At 42.4% G+C, this 17001-nt stretch overlaps 1 protein-coding gene across 1 annotated transcript; it reads left to right on the top strand.

The window, feature by feature from the left end:
• The first annotated feature begins 716 nt into the window (after positions 1-716).
• Positions 717-16734, top strand: baiap2l2a (BAR/IMD domain containing adaptor protein 2 like 2a). Its single transcript, XM_037089471.1, has 14 exons — positions 717-951; positions 1255-1330; positions 3825-3911; positions 5596-5657; positions 5747-5818; positions 6092-6172; positions 6275-6406; positions 7921-8019; positions 11011-11080; positions 11847-12054; positions 13025-13090; positions 13871-14030; positions 15511-15551; positions 16002-16734. Exons 1-14 carry the CDS (start codon positions 886-888, stop codon positions 16078-16080), a joined length of 1299 nt encoding a protein of 432 aa, XP_036945366.1. The 5' UTR covers positions 717-885; the 3' UTR covers positions 16081-16734.
• Positions 16735-17001: the final 267 nt, after the last annotated feature.

Here is a 17001-nt window from a genome sequence, read left to right as displayed (position 1 = left end):
TAAGTAATAAACTGTCAACAAAACTGCTGATCTGCTGCAGGATGCACCCAGCATGATGTGCTGTTCTAAAGTTAGCTAGCTAGCATTAGCAATATTCACGTTCGATGGCATTAGCAGTGAGCTAACTTAGCTAGTTCTTGTGATGGCAACATTAGCTAGCGCTCTAACTAGCAACCACTAGAGGGGGGAGATGATTGGATGCAACAGCGGCCTTTTAATGGCAATGCAATGTAAAGATTGAGATGGATTGTCACATGTGGTGTCTGAATGTTATCAACACCTTCAAAGCCTTAAAAAAAAAGTTTGTATTGAGAGTTTTGGTTAAACTCAAAGAATGCATTTGTAATGCTGTTATAAATTAAACCCAAGGGGCTTTTATTAAAGTTCTTAAGCAGGTTATAAACTGTTGGCAAGTTTCTTATACAAGAAAAATAAACGTGGTTATGATGCTTTTAGTGTTAAAAGGGCCTTAATCTAAAGTGTTACCAAAACTAGATCACCAAGTTATGTGTTCCTGACCTATTTCTAAACATGTATACTCTATAAATATTACATTATATTCATATTACGGAGTTAAAAGAGATCTCTGTTGTCGTCTTGAATAAAACATACAATGTGACGCACACGAACACGCACACGCCCAGACAGTCAAGGTTTATAGCATCTGTCAGTGTGTTTTATGGTTGAGCCATGTTTAATTATTTACTCCGGTCTCTCTCAGGCCACAGCGGTGTCGATTACCGGCACACTGAGCCGCTGCTCCCTCTCAACTACACGTCAGCTTCAATACGATTAACTCTCCTTTCTCACGGAGGCTTTGGCACATTCGCCGGATGATATAGAAGCTGCAGACCCTGTCAAGGTTTCAGTGACAGTTGCGCCATTATGGATATCAACATGTCTGGGATGAGTAGCGATCAGCTGCATCGCTCCACCTTGGGGATTTACTCGGTAGGTAACAGGTACTGTTTGTGTGTGGGCCAGTGGCTCAAATTGGACGACCGACTTACGTACCATTTCTGTCAAGCAGACATGATGCGAATTCACACAGTCAGTTTTTCGAATTCAAGGAGTGTTTCCTTTTGTAACACCAGAGATTTGAGTCTGAGGCTGTCTGTGCGCCGGCGTTTGGAGGGAGAGTTTGTGCTCATAAATACAGATTGAATTAAAGACGTTTTATTGATTCTCCTTAAGGTGGGTGTAAAAGTTTGTCTGACTTTCAGATATGTGTGTCTGTGTGTGTTTCCCAAACAGAACTTGACGGATGACTTCAACCCAAGTCTACAGAAACTGGTTTCACTGGGTAACAGCTATATGCAGGCTTTCAAAGGTAAGACAGAAAGAAAGAAAGAAAGAAAGAAAGAAAGAAAGAAAGAAAGAAAGAAAGACAATCAGCTAATGAGAATTTCTCTCCTCTGAAATTCACACACCAACCCTCATAAGTGCTATAAACTAAACAAACTATAATGGCAGCACACAGGATAAGGGAGCTGTCTATTTCACTACACCTAATTCCAAAGTCCATACGCTTTGGGAATACCTTCCTGGTGCAGTTATAGCCCTGATAATGGGCCTGTAAACAAAGCCTGCAGAGGTAATAAGTACATTGAGAACAGACAAACAACGGCCCAGAAAGATATTTGATTTCCAAAGACCTAGGCAGGGTTTTATGATGTTGAGTGCAGTCTGGGCCAAATTTTTTATTTATTTTTTTTTATGTATGTCTGTGAGAAGAGGTCATTTCGGAGCATGGATTAAACTTTTAATTTGAATCTGAACATGCAGTCACCACATCTACATATGATGTCTTAATCACCCTCCTCGTAATCACCTCTAATCCCCCGCGCCATGCGTTCACTGTGAACGGCCTTTAAAGTGCTGAGATGCAAATGAAATTCAGCTACAGGAGCAGTTTTACACGGTGAGCCTTTTTTATATTACATTACACTGTAGGTGCTTGTTTAATATATGCAAGAGCACTTAGGCGACGTCATCAACAACTGATTCACAGTCGCACCACTGCACCAAAAGCCCCGCAGACAATACAATACAGATTATGATGATTCCTCCCTTGTGCTCTCTGTGGTGCCACAACTTCACTAATGAGGTCAAGACCAAGAACTGGTGTGGCTTAAGAGTCTATTTAGAGTCCATGTAAATGAATAAGATGTGGATGCTGTCCATACTCTCCCTATTCATTGTTTTTAAAGAGCTATCACATATGTGTTTTTTATTGAAATCTGTCGTCTTACAGCCTTGGGGAGTGTGAGTTCTTTTACAATTTAACACATTTAAATGTGTCATTTAAAGGAAACCTAACAACACAGACACCATCAATGTGCTGAGCGACAAAAGCTCCAGAGAGCTAGTTACTCGGCTGGTTAGCTTTTTAGCAGGACTAGTTCAGCTGTTTTTTAGTTCTCTGTGACTGGATTTATCTGCTGCCTCATTCATGTTTGTCAGCAAACTGCATCAATACGGTGTAAATTAGTTCATCAAAATGTATACATTTCAAGTGCAGGGAACAGCTGCAGGCAAAAAGGCAATTTAGCTTGAGCCAGGACTGACCATGGCTCTCTAACTACTGGGATCATATGTTGATGACGGTTCTCATCCAGGTGATGGTAATCCTTGGTGCTGTATCATAGGCAACTGGATGTGTTTCAGTTTCTTGAAGATGTTCCACCTCTTTAACAGGCTTCTACAGTTCTAACTAACCAGAGGGGAGCTGAAGGTGTTTAAACTCTGTGTGGGAGTGTCCTTACAGAGTCGTCAAGGACACAAGTGAGCTCTGACTTTCATCATCATCAGGGCCAATTATGGGTCGATGACTGAACTCAGTAGGGAACTTGGAGGTGAATGGTAAATGTACTTGCATTTCTAAAGCACTTTTCCAGTCTACAGACTTCTCAAAGCACTTTAACAACACTTGCCGCATCAACCATTCACACACCAGGGGCACACACATCAGCTGCTCATCAGGAGCACTGCGGGGTTCAGCGTCTTGCTCAAGGACACTTCAACATGCAGCTAAGCCTTCCTATTACCAGACAACCCTCTCTACCTCCTGAGCTACAGCTGCCCCCCAAGCTGGGTGACAACTAATGTCGTAGGCTACCTCCTCTATTCAGAAAGGCTCATTCCGGTTTGACAGATGGATTCTTTTACACCTCTTTCAAACCACCTGTCTTCTCTGGCCAAGATGTTGACATTGCTGTCCTCAAAGGAATGATTTTCTCCTTCAGATGTAAGTGGACAGCAGAGTCTTGGCCTGAGGAGTTGGCCTTCCTGAGTTGTGCCATTCTTTTATGGAAGGGTTCAGCTTTTACTGCTTGGATTTTAGCTGTGTTTTGTTATGACTGTAAATTCAACATGCTACTTTGTTAATTATACATTTCTATGATGCTGAAGGGGCTCTGTGGAACTCCTGTGCTGTGCTGGAAGCTGATCATCTTTTGGCTGAACTACAGTACTGCATTTTGCCGTTGACAGTCTAAGAACAAAAAACAATATCAGCAGCAGGCAATCAAAATGCAATGTTATCACTGAGAGCGAAGAGAGACTCTATGGTGATTGCTTATCATGAAGAATTTGATTGCGCTGTGATTTTATGCAGCTGTTGTCCAAGTACACATATTTCCAAATGATTGCAGAGAGACATTTGCGTGTATTGTAATTTGAATCATTGAATCATTTCCGCTCCATTTCCGTTGTTGTAGCTAATCACTCTGTTTACCTGCGTCTGCAGTTGTATGCCAGGGCAATTAATTGTGCCAAATCAATTTGCATTTCAAATGAATATTGTGTTTGTGTGTGTTTTCCAGCGCTCGCTGTAACGAGCGAGGCCTACTTCAGCGCGCTTTCAAGGATCGGAGAGAAGGCTTTCCACACCATATCTTCGCGCTCCCTGGGTACGTACGAACACATGCACAGTCAGCTGGCTTGTGCAATCTCGTGATTACTAAGTGGAAACACGATGAGGTTATTTCCATATCGACAATTCAGGCAGTGTTTTGTCTTTGATCTGTTAATGGCTATTTATTTTGCTAATTAATCAGTGTTCCTCTGTGTGGCAAGGACCAAAGTTTACCCCCAAGCTGCACTTTATTACTCCTTTCACAGATACATGTGTGACATGTAGGTGTACATCAGAGGTGTACTCTTAGATGTGCAGGTGTGTAAGACCTACTGTGATACGTTATTGAATCAATGTATTTTTACAGTGTAACACAAGACTTTTACCTGTAGCTCAGACTGAGATAACATTTGTATTGGGCTCCAGAATGAAGCAAAAAATGTCTTATTAGATTTCTGCTCGTGTCAAGAGGCAGCTTCAAAGTTAGATTGCGGCACAGTGTTCGTTTGAGTCTGTTTTTGTATGAGCTCAAGCAAAGAGTGTTGCCAGAGTTGGGCATCAGATGCGAGCAGACATCATGAATAATAAACGATGACAGGCAGCAGGCCACGCTCCGCTCACTTAACCCAGCCACTCTGAAAGGGAGTCGTGTTCGGTTTAGTCGCTGGAGCTGAGGACATTGTCCAAACTGGATCATTAGTGTACTCACGCTGTGAGGAAATGAATCCCAGCACGCATTTTCAAGCACAGTGTCAAGTCAAACTAAACAAGTGCAATGTTTTCGGCATATTATGTCATGGCGTGGTAAATCCTGATGGCTAAACTGCGGTGGGAATGGCTTTGTGCTTTTATGAAATCACAGTGCATGTGTTTGAAAGGCTTTGGATGGAGCTAAATGCAGTTTTATTAAAGGCAGAAGACGGCAGTTGGCCTAAAATCCCATTTGGCCAATAATTTAATGAACCTATCAAAGAAAACAATGAGCTTCCATACACGTCATTATCATTCTCAATGTCATTAACATCACCATTTCAAAGGTATTGTAAAGATGGATTTGCACAGTGGCCTGATAATGAAATTAGATGAATGGAAGTGATCAGAATCAGAAATACTTTTTTGAAAAATTACTGTTGGACAGTGTCACACAATGCAGTAGGACTGGGAGCAACACACATCTTGGACACGTGGAGGTGATGCACACTGGATGTAATCAAACAGCAACGTTAGCTAGGAAGTGGTTCAATGCTAACATTAGCTAATGGGATATCAAATATCTTTTCTTACCTTGAAATATGGCCTGACATCGCTTCCAGATTTTAACTATCAATTGTATCTTTTGCTGCTGATCAGCCGGGCAGTGGTGAACCGAGAACAATTTGGTAGATTTCCTGAGTTTATACAACTTACAACGTTGAAAACGGCAGCAAAATATTATCCCAGCATCTTCACTTCTCACTTCAGACTTCAGAGGAAAATGGCCATCTCGTCAATATGGTCTTATGTGTGCTCGCTCGTGTGTGTCTGTGTGTGAGATGGAAAGTGTATCCTGTAAGTGGGAGTGTGTGCCTAAGGGATGAACTCACAGGTGTCCATTCCTGTTAAGATCATTAGTTAATGAGTACATGGCAGTAAACAAAAAGAGAAGGTTATATAATGTTGCATGATGTCATTTTATTATTTTTCGGGTAATACATTAAGTGATTACAATAAAACGTGAAACGTGCTTTCTTCTTGCTCAGGAGATGTCCTGATTCAGATCTCTGAGAGCCAGAGAAGACTCACCTTGGAGCTGGAGGGACTCGTAAGTGATATCGTCACTCCCCTTAAGACGGCTTTTGCGTACAAGTCTGCTGTCGTGTGTTTAACATGATGTTGTGCGTCTCTCTCCAGTGCCGCTGGTTCAGCGCGGAGGTTCTTCAGGAGATGGACAATAACATCAGACTGGACAAAGACTACATATCGGTGAGTGAGCCCCAAAAGCAGGGTCACGACGAGGTCAAGAGAGGGCCCTTGCAGAATGACAAGCTGTTATCTCGTAATTATGTTCAGGGGAGGAAAATTAATAACTGCGGGGCATCGTGAGAATAGTTATGTAGTGAGTTATCTGATAAATTAATATCTTGATAAATAGCCCACTTACCTCCCAGAAGATAAAGAAGTAATAATCTGTCATTAAAACTGGAGAAGCCATTAGAAAGAACAGAAGAGACGTGACATGAATTGTGCGTCATACAGGGCAGCAGGAGGCACTACGAGATGGAGGTCCACAACCAGGCGGCAGCTCTGGACAGGCAGCTGAGGAGGGGAGCCAACCAGGTTTGAGTTTCTGCTGCCCGACGGAAAAATTCAGCGCCACGTGCGCGAGGGCGTCCTTGTCAAATATGTAAACGTGGGCTGTTTGAATGTGTGCATCCTCAGGATTGCAGCGAGTATGTGCAGTTCCTCAGGAGGAGCCACGACGAGGCCCTGAAGGAGGAGGAGAGACGACATCGCTTCCTGGCTGAGAAACACTGCAGCCTGATACAATCCATCGCCAGCCTCATGGACAAGGTACGCGGCTCACCTCAGACAGCATTTGTAAATGGCTTATTGACTACAGGCGCCAAATTGGTCGGGTACGTGTTAGAACTCTTACCGCACTCACAACAGCAGGACGGCCCTCTAACAGCCAGTTCACAACGATCTGTGGTGATTATAAGACTTCATCAGCCCCTGTGGATGAGTTCTCCCTCCTTTGTAATGAGGGTCAAACACAGATCAGCCACACAGATCAGCAGCTCAGGTTCTCCTGCAGAGCTGATGTCTCATTAACAAGCCGCCCGTTTGAACTCTGGACTTTGTGCTCACCTTTTATTACAGCGCTGTACCGTCACATTTTACTGTTCTCATAACGAGGCCGTCGCAAAGCCCTTTGAGGCCGTAGGTGTAGTTAAGGACAGATCGAACATTATGTTTGTTCAACTCACTGGAGCCCTCCGACAAAGATATTTGCCCCTAAAAAAAAAAGTTTTCCCTTTAAATACTTAACTCGATCTTTAATAAATCTAGTCCATAGAACAAAGTAAATACAAGACTTGTTAACCTGTTAGGACTCTATTTTGGATCTCTGCTCGAAAATGACACTCCCATGTTTAACAGAGTCCAGCGCTTCAGCTACAAGGTCTAATCAAGGGTGTCATAGTAAAGGGAGAGCTTGAAAAATGTGTTCAGATGTGTAAGTTTAAGTACATAAGTCACTGAGTAAATGAAGTTGGCACACAGCATAAATATTAAATATATATATATATATATATATTCCAGATCTTAAGTGAACTGAAGCAAAACATCTGAACATTACCTCTGGTAAGTTTTATGCCAATAAAGTGAATCAGAGCAAAATTACAGAGGGTATTAGTAAAGAGCATTTTGGTATCATCTGTGGCATTTAAAATGTCTCAGGTACCAAACTATATATTCCACTTATGTTACCAAGTTGGGATCTCAGCTCATGCTTAACAGATTAAAAAAGACAACATTTCGATCCTGCTTGGATCATAGATGGGCCTGAAGTTAAAAATTGTGGACATTTTTGGAAAGCTAGAGTTAGTAAATAAAAAAGACAAGATTATTAAAATTTAAAGTAAGATAACAAGTCAAAAATTATGAGATAAAGTTCAAATTGAAATGAAAAAGAAATCTAAATTATAAGATAGTAAGTTTAAATTATAGTGAGTAAAACCAAAGTTTGAAGATTGAAACTCAAAAATTTGACTAAGGGTTTGTCTCACTCAGTCAGTTGTGACATACTAAGTCAAAATGTTTTTTTTTTTGAGATGGAAGTCTAATAGAAACAGTGTGCTGCTGATGTTTTCCCCATGATAACAGAAACTACACTCACATTTAACCATAAAGGAGGCAGGCTGCTGTTCAACACATGCAGATCACCGTTTACGTCTCTTCTGTATAGCTCAACTGAACACACAGTATGTTTGCCAAATGAGTATTAATATAAGCAGCTGTGTGACATAAGCCCCTAATTCTGCTGACCCTTAATGTGTGTGTGCGCGTGTGTGTCTGTTCATCAGCTGGGAGGCTCCCTCCAGCAGAGAGCCAACGCCTGGTCGGTAGAGGTGAACGCCACCAGAGGAGTCAAGGCCGGACGACCCCCGTCAGTGGAAAACTCTGTGAGTTCAGGGCAGGGTTAGTCCGTTAGAGTCCGTTGAATGTGTGTGTTGAATTATTCAAACAGCGCAGGAGCTGGATTGAATTAGACCTCTTCAAAACCCAGAGAATATGCTGCTGGTGTGAGATATAATCCTGTTTCAGGGGGCACGGACTGAGGGAAGCTCTGTAAGATCTGTTTGGGGAAATATCTTGTGAGACGGATAACAGGGTTTGAGCGAGTCAGAACTTTTTCAAATGTGGTGTCTGAGTTCGACAAATATTGGATAAGAAAACATAACGTGATTGAACTGGCTGTAAGGGATCATGCACAGGCAGAAACCTGTGAATTATGGCAGTTATATTTTTGTTACCAGGGTGCCCTCTGCTGGTTGGATTCAATTTGAAACCATCAAAATGAATCACACCACTGACACGAGACGTAATGCTGTTAGAGGGAAGCAGCCTGCAGAGGATTAAACCTGTAGCTGACATGAGATTACATGAAAGCTGCACAATTATCTGAGTAATTGATTAGTCGATCGAAATATAAAGAACCGTCAACTACTTTGATTTTTCAAGCAAAAATTTCAGACATTTGCATCTTTGCGCCCCTTAACTGTAAGGATTTGCTTACTGTCTTAGTTATTTCTGATAGTAAATGAAGAGTCTTTGTGTTTTGACTGCTGGTTGGACTGAAGAAAACATCTGTACACATCACTTTGGGCTCAGGAAAATTGAGATGTTTTTCACTGCTTTTTGGCAGAACAATCCATAAAGAGAATCAACAATAGTTGCAGCCCGGGATAAAATTATTTTCTGGCATGAAAGAAATGAATACGTGTTTGCGATAAGGCAATAAATCTCTCCTGTTCAACCACCGGCTTTAATCAAAATATGAAACGTATACATCATCTGAATAAACCCAGATGTCTCCACATCTTAGAACAGCAGGATTAACGCCATGGATAATTCACAAACTGACACCATATGGTCTTTTCGCATGAAGGCAGCAATTAAGATGCGAGTAAACAACAAAGACGGCCCTGAGCTAAGCCCAGTCGGTCTCAGTCTGTTCCTCATCACAGGGTGACATGCCAGTGAACCCCGCAGATCCCGCATCCTCCTGTAATAACCAGCGGAGGGTTAACGTGGATCCTGTGTTTGTTTTGGTTCGGCGTGGGATTTATTCTCGCTTATAACACAGCGAAGCCCCTGAGCCACTTCAGACAGATATTTGAGTTGCCTTTCCGCAGTCACTCATCGCATACAGTGCATTACTCAAGGTAAAGGTCCATTTATTTGTCATTTTGCGATGCCAGGGTTGTAAAAATTGAACTGAATTTAGTCCTTCCATGCTACATAACAGAAAGAACAGATAAAAGAAGAGAAGAAGTTGCCCTGTAGCCTGGTGGTATGGCAGAGGACACTTCTGTATCTTTTGTCAGATGGCAGCAAGGTGAAGGGACTGTGGCCGTGGTGGGTGTTGTCTTTTAATATCCTTTGGGCTCTGTGTAGATATCTCACCTCACCGATGTGACTGTTGCTCTGTAGATGGTACCAGGGATGTTCTGGGTGGTTTTACTCACCCACTGTTGATCCCTCCTGTCCGGGGCCGCTCACCAACCATGCCAGTTTGTGATGTTTCCAGTCAGCATGCTAACTGTGTCTCCTCTGTAATACATCTAGAATAAAATTAGCCTTCTTAAGTTTCCATAGGAAGTAGAGCCTTTTCTGCGCCTTTTTTTCATCAGGGTGTTGATGAGGGATGGCCTCCTGTATAGTCTATTGACCAAAGTGAACAAACTGACAGTTCTGGTTCGGAGTTGAACCTTTTAAGAACTGGTTTGCTTCTCCATGAGAGAGACTGTAGATTCACATCATTTAGTTACTGAATTCGTCTCCATTTTCCTGGCATTGCTAACTACATCAACTCTTTACATGTGCTGCTAACATGTGGGCCTTCACACACGACTGGTCCACTGACCCCAGTGGCTTCTACCCTCCAATCTTTTGTTTATTCCCCAATAGATAAGTAAAAACATGCTACACTAGCTCTGGTTTTAAAATAACCCTGCCTCAAGCCACCAACCAGCAAAGTGTTGGTGCTATTCAGGAACCTGTTTTCCTCGACTAGATTCGCTTCTTTGGCTGTAGAAATGCAAAGAACTGGTTCCAGAGTAGGCACTGGTTCCAAACCAGCACTTGAACTGCCTCGGTCAAACAGTTTATGTTGATTCCCAGGAGCTTGAAAACATTTCACCTGCTCTATCGTAGCTCCACTGATATATATAGACCAGGGTGTCAACAGCTCCTTTTTTTTTTGTAAAAACAGCTCCATCAGCTTTTTTTTGCCAATGTTGAGCAGTCAATTGTTCCTGTGAACCACTATGCAAGACTGTTTTGCATAGATTTCCTCCTGGTATGAACATTCTTGGTTGTGTGTTATGTGACATATGATCGTGGAGTTGACGGCATACTTAACAATAGTGTCAATACAGTCTCACAGGGCGCAGTCATGGATGTACAGTGTGAACTGGAGGGGGCTGAGCACACATCCCCGGGGAGCTCCGGTGCTGAGCACTAAAGTAGAGTTGCGACTGCCTGGCTGAACACTCTGGGGTCTGTTTGCGAGGATGTCTAATATCCAGCTATAGAGGGTTGGGCTCAAGCCCAGCTGGAAGTTTTCCAGTCAGCTTCATGGGAGGGATTGTATTAAACGCTGAGCTGAAGTCAACAAACAGCATTCAGATGAAGCTGTTAATCTCAAGGTGTGTGAAGACTGAGTGGAGGACAGTAGATACGGCGTCGTCTGTGGTTCTGCTGGTTCTGAATGGATACTGGTGAGGGCCAAGGCTGGATGCAATGTTGTCTTTGACATTAGCTGTTCACTCTTGGATCTGCTGTTGGTGTGCATGATCCTGTTTCAAGATACATGAATGCTACAGCACAGACTGACAGTCAACTTGTCTACACTTGTGCATGAGCTGTGCTGTATATTCCTGGTTGTACAGATGGGGATGAAGGAGGACGAGTACAGAAGGAACAGAGAAGAGCCGCTCCTCGGCAAAATACCATCAAGGGGTGAGTGGTTACTGCGAGCCATTCCAAAGCTCTGTATTTATTTTGAGAAGAGATATCACTTTACTGACACCAGGAAACATAACACAGTCGATAAATCAAACATGTCAACAACTATATCATAAAAAGATATCGGTGCCACATATTCCATGTCATGTTTAGAGTCAAAGCATGTCTGTAACGTTCACAGCCCATAATGCATATCAGAGTTCATTTTGCCTTCACCACCCGCTTTATCACTCTTTAAGCCTTTTATCTGTGTTTCTCTCCCTGCTCATAAATTTTCACATCTGCACTTTCATACTTCCTCATTTGTACTTGCCTCTGCAGAAAGTCTGTGTAATTATTTGCCCTGCTTATCTAGAGTTAAAATAGATCCGGTACCATAAACAGGCTCTAGAATACTGACTGGAAGTTCCACCAATGTTCCACTTTCGCTCTGAAACATTGCATGCACCATGCTCGTTGTCTGCCGCACTTCAATGATCTTACCAAGCTCAGTAAATAACAACAGCCCCATTTTTTTGTGTAATTCAGTGTATTGCAGCCCCTGCCATCCGAGCAAGAATAATTATACAGAGAGTGAGATACTAAGTAGTCTGCCAAGTCTCTGAGGTATGATTACCAGGGGCGTAATGAGTAAAGAAATAAATCATACCCTTTTATATTTTTTAATGAATGATTTCGCCAGAGATCTATCTTTGCCATTTAAGAGGTTTCATCAGCCAACATGTGCGGCAACAAACAGTTCAATTCATCATCTCTCCAGCTCCGTCTCCCCAGGAAAGCATTTTTCGCTCCACCGGAGAGTCACAGGGAGGCGGCGGTGGAGCGAGATCCTATAGGGCGAAGGTGGCCCACCAGCCCGGCGCCTCCAACCCCACCCTGCTGCCCTTCTCCAAGGGAGAGATGATCACCGTGAAGGTCCAACAGCCAAAGAACGGCTGGCTGTATGGGCGCGCTGAGAGCAGTTCGCGGTAAGCTAACACCTAAGCCTGTGTGACTGTGGTGCATCCACCATAAATATGTCTGTTGCTCAAGCGAAATACAGTATATATAGTGCACTCTCTGTTGCACACTGATACCATTCAGGAGGTCGATATATTCAGGTGGTTTACAAACATTTTCACATTTAATGCTCCAGGTCCCTTTTCCTCGGGGAAAATCAAGCTGGTGAGAAAAAGACGCATTTTAAATTAGAGACGCAAACGTTTGTAAGGAATTAATCAAATATAAAAGGATATAAGAAACAATCAGTATCATCAGCAAATAAACTGAGAGAAAAAAACAGATATAGTATCGTAAAAGGAAATAAATAAACAGAAAAGCAGAATAAAACTGAAACAAGAACAACAAGGTAAAAGAGTCTATACTCAAGCCTCAGGATAAGCACATTAGTTCATAGAAAATCAGTGCTATCATGCGCGTAGTGGCAACAAAGCTCACATGCTGGCAGTCAGCATGTGTTCTATACTCACCATATGTTACAGTGTTAATATTGACTAATTAGGGCTAACTACAAAGTACAGCTGAGGCTGATGGGAATGTCATTATTACCTCTGCCAAGGAGGTATGTTTGGCTTGTTGTTTCCATGAAACTGGGATGAAGGATGAGTTCCAGTCCAGAATAGACCTCATAACCCTTGGTTTTGGTTAGTCAGTTAATTGTTCCTGAATTGAAATACTGGAGACATTCAAATTCTGACCTGGTGATGGCGCTAGAAGTAAAGTTAGAGGACCACCAAAGTCGGTTGAGGTTCATCCCCGTGGCGTCCATGAATGTCGGTGCAAAATGCAATGTCAATCCATCCAGTTGCGATTTCAGCAGTATTGAAATTGCATTTGTCTTTTGTAATTCTTTTAAATATGTGACTCTTAACATTACTCATGACATTAACACCAAACTCCACCAACTGTCATGTTCACTGTCTGATTCTTTGTTTTCAGCCAGGGATGGTTTCCATCCACCTATGTGGAAGCAGTGGACGATCCTCCGATGACAACCAGCTCGCAGTAAGCATCCAATAAAAAACATTTGGTCATGCTAAGTAAAGAAAAAGGTTGATAAAGAAATGTGTTGTCTTATCTTACTGACTCCTACTATGCCACACATACAAGGGTAAAACTTTCCTGACCCAAGAATGCAACAATACAGTCACTAATTAGATTCACCATAAATATGGCACCACAGCCAATAGCCAAATATGTTGTCTTAGATTATTTTAGCATAAAGACTGTAAATGACGAGAAGCCGCTAACCTGGACCTGTCTGAAGGCAGTGACAGAGTCAGGTCTGACTCCGGTGGTTCCACAGGTTTTGTGTTCGGCCTCTAATTAATTTGTCACGGTGGTCGTTAAGAATAGACGGAGAGGCTATAAACCCTCTGCATAATCTTTGCCTTTCATCCATGATACACAATACAGTTCACCGTTGCCCCAGGCTGTCCTTTTTTGTTTTATGGGTCCAACATTTTTTAAAAGAGGGTCAGCATGAAACTCAGGCCTGGAATAATAACATGAACTATTTAAGAAAAATGGGTGACCCATAGCTGTGAGGAGAACCAGTAGGAGGTTTAACACTAAAATGTCGGTCACTGTGAGCGCACGGCACAGCTAAATGCCCAAAATGTGAATCTCAGCGTTGATCATCTGACCATATGTATTTAACCTAAAATCTCATATACTTTCAAAAGCAAAATATATGTATAGGTCTGACAATTTCACTATAAAAGAAGTCAACTTTATTCCGCATTATTTACATAAAACTGTTGAATTGTGTTGTTGCTTCACCAGCTTCCGAAGCAGCAGCAGCACCAGCAGCATGAGCGACCTGTGGGACCAACCACGAAGCAGGAACCAGAGCGTAGCCCCGCCCCCTCCCCCTCCGCCTCTGGCTACATATTCAAGTGAGCCGGCTCCTGACAGAAGGGCTGAGTCCTTTTCAGAAAGTAAGGTACGTAAGTCGCTCTGTGTGACTGATTGATCAGTCAGTGTGGCTCATATCAATCAATAATCTATAATGTCCTTTTAAACATGATCACAAATAGACACTGAAAAGCAGGTTTCCAGGAACTTTGTTTTTTGGGGGACCTCTTTCTATGTCTTTCTAAAGTCAGTATAAGTTGGACTTTTTGTTGTTGTTGTTTTCTTATTAATGGGTAGTAAATCATTTTGTTTAGAATTTTGGATACACATATTTAGGATGATAGACAACTTTTGGGTTGGACATCCCACCCTTTTCTTCTTTGTTTATAAGTCATTTATAAAGGGTTTTATTCCACCACATCTACAATTTGTTCTTCTGTAGCCCTGTACTTGAAATAAGTGGCTTCAGTTTTTACCACCTGACCACCCACCCACCCTTTTACTGAGCCATAGAGCTTTAGTAAATTAGTTGTTACCTATGGATAAATTCATCAGTTACAACTTGAAAACTGTATTATTATGGGAAAACAAGCTTAAGTCAATTTTTTTCAGCCGGTGGTGCGATTTGCCTTTTCAGTGCCCTTTTGTACCCTGGTGCCCACTCAGACCATTTTTTTCACACCTGCCTGTCAAACATCCTGAGTCTATATAAAATGAATTGAGTCGAGTCAATTTGAGCTACCCTACCCTTTGGTTTACTGCCAGCTTTTTATGGAGTTGTTGGCATATTTTAATCCCCTGATTTATGTCTATATTTACTTATTGAAACACATTACATCGAGCACAGCAGAGACAGAGACTGTTTGTGATTGTTGTCTGATGGCTGAACCGACAAACTCAGAGAAAGTAGGGGAGACTGCTAACACACATATGTGTGTATAAATGGCTGTCACGTCTGAACACGTTTGTATTTTTTTCCCACTTGAGATGGAGAAAGAACGATGTAACTCCCTCATGGTCTTCCCCCGGTCTGTCCAGCAGGGGCACTGTGGCAGGGTGCTGTTCTCAATGGCACCGCAGCCGTCTTTCTGGTGGATGCAGGGAGGGAGCTCCAGCTGCTGACAGTGTATGAACGAGGAGGTTGTGTGCATGTGTGTGTGTGCTCCTTATTTTTGCATGCTGTTCAAGTGAAGAGCTATTTGAAGTCCTTGTGACTAAATAGGTCCTTCAGGGTGCTGTGGAGAGAAAACACTGTCTTCTTTGGTCGTTTCAGTAGCATTTCTGTTTCTGCATGCAGAGGTTTTGACATTTGAAAAGGTGCGATTTAACAGTTTGTGTGTGTCTGTGTGTGTGTGTGTGTGTGTGTGTGTGTGTGTGTGTGTGTGTGTGTGTGTGTGTGTGTGTCAGCTTGAAACAACACATCAATGAGCAGCTTGTGGGAGGACCAACTGAAAGCAAAAAGGGGTCGAGGGCCAGAGCCCGCTGAGCCTCCATCAGAGCACGTGTCTACATTTTGTGGTCTGGATCAGCCTTCACTCACCTTTCTCCTTGTTTTCCCCCCTCTACAGATGTCAAATGCACATGGATCGAGACCAGAACTCTTCCCGAGGTAAGATTAACTTGCTCTCGGAAGCGCAGACAGGTCGTGGAACGCTCGAACGGAGGCCACTCATGTTCTCCTTCACAGAAGCTAATGACATTTTTTGAAGTATATCATGAAGCCATTAAATCAGAGAACAACAGGCGATGAGGGCCGCGATCTAAATGGCACGGAATCGCTTTCCCCCCATTAGAGTTTGAAGTGCAGTTTAGGACTGAAACCATTTCAGTAACGGCCATACAAGACCCATGACTATCACTCTCGCTCTCACTTCAGGTGAGTGGTTTGCTAGATGACGCTGGTGCAGTTTGAAACGCAGCGCTCGTTTCTAGTGTAATAACCCTTATCGTCGGGCTCGACGATGTTATTTAGGCCGCGGCATTTTCTGATGGTAGTTTTCACCCCTCTGTTGCTGTCTTTCTCTCTTCATCCAACATCTGTTCTTCTTTTATTTTGAAGGGGCACCAACCCGTTTGCCACAGTTAAGCTGAAGCCGACGCACACCGACGACCGATCGGCCCCGCGCTTTAATCGATGATGTCATCGCAACCCTGGAAAGGATGCTTTCATCGAGCTCGACAGTTCATTCTTGACTAGTCTAGACCAACTCAGCCATGAGTGGCAGGTTGATTTGTCGAGTGTTGTTATCCCTGTCACAGTAGTCTGTTTGCCATGGTGTCTTTCTGCAAAGTTGGAGAAAGAGGACAAAACTTGTGATGAATATTGTAGAATTCCTGATTTCGCACAAGGACTTCAGTTAATATTATTCTGATTTTCCTAAACCAACATCCACTCATGTGTTTCTGTAGGCTTTTTCATAATCGTCTCTGGCGTAGTGATTTGATAGAATAGTAAAAAGGAATCACTGTGATACATAAACTGATAATTTCACTGATCTTACCGTCTTAAATCATCAGTTTTCTATGAAATACCTGATGTGTGAATGACGTAAACATTAGAAATAAATGAGTGCTGTGTAATAATAATGTGTAAATAGTGTACAGCTGATGTTATGAATTGATGTTGGATCTGTCATTTACAGCTCAGGGATGAATGCACTATGCCACATTCTGTGTGTAGCTGCTTGAATAATCTTTACGTTTTGCGTTTTTATTGACATTTTATTGTATCTCTGCCATTTTTTTCTCTCTGTTGAATTAACTCTGTTAATAAATATTAATTGCATTACTAATTCACTCTGGAAAATGGCTTGTAGAAAATGAAAATGTAACCTCTGGCGTGAAAAATGTAATAACTCGTAAAAAAAGAAAATATGAGAAAGTGTCAGAGCCAGAAATGTAATGAAAAATGCAGTGCATTCATGGATAATGTAGGACCATCTTTATAGCATCATGTAATTACTTTAACTAACGGGCTTCACTGTGTTAGCAGGTGTTTTTAGCTGCTGGTGTACTGATAAAGCAGCTCACAATATGTGAGGTGTTACATCATAAACATG

Source organism: Acanthopagrus latus, chromosome 23 (assembly GCF_904848185.1).
Source record: "Acanthopagrus latus isolate v.2019 chromosome 23, fAcaLat1.1, whole genome shotgun sequence".
Classification (NCBI taxonomy): domain Eukaryota; kingdom Metazoa; phylum Chordata; class Actinopteri; order Spariformes; family Sparidae; genus Acanthopagrus; species Acanthopagrus latus.
This window is presented reverse-complemented; position numbering and strand designations above follow the sequence as displayed.

Coding starts and splice junctions, on each gene's coding strand:
- baiap2l2a (XM_037089471.1), top strand. CDS start 886: ATGGATATCAACATGTCTGGGATGAGTAGCGATCAGCTGCATCGCTCC. Junction 1,331..3,824: donor CTATATGCAGGCTTTCAAAG/GTAAGACAGAAA, acceptor TGTGTTTTCCAG/CGCTCGCTGTAACGAGCGAG. Junction 8,020..11,010: donor CCCCGTCAGTGGAAAACTCT/GTGAGTTCAGGG, acceptor CTGGTTGTACAG/ATGGGGATGAAGGAGGACGA.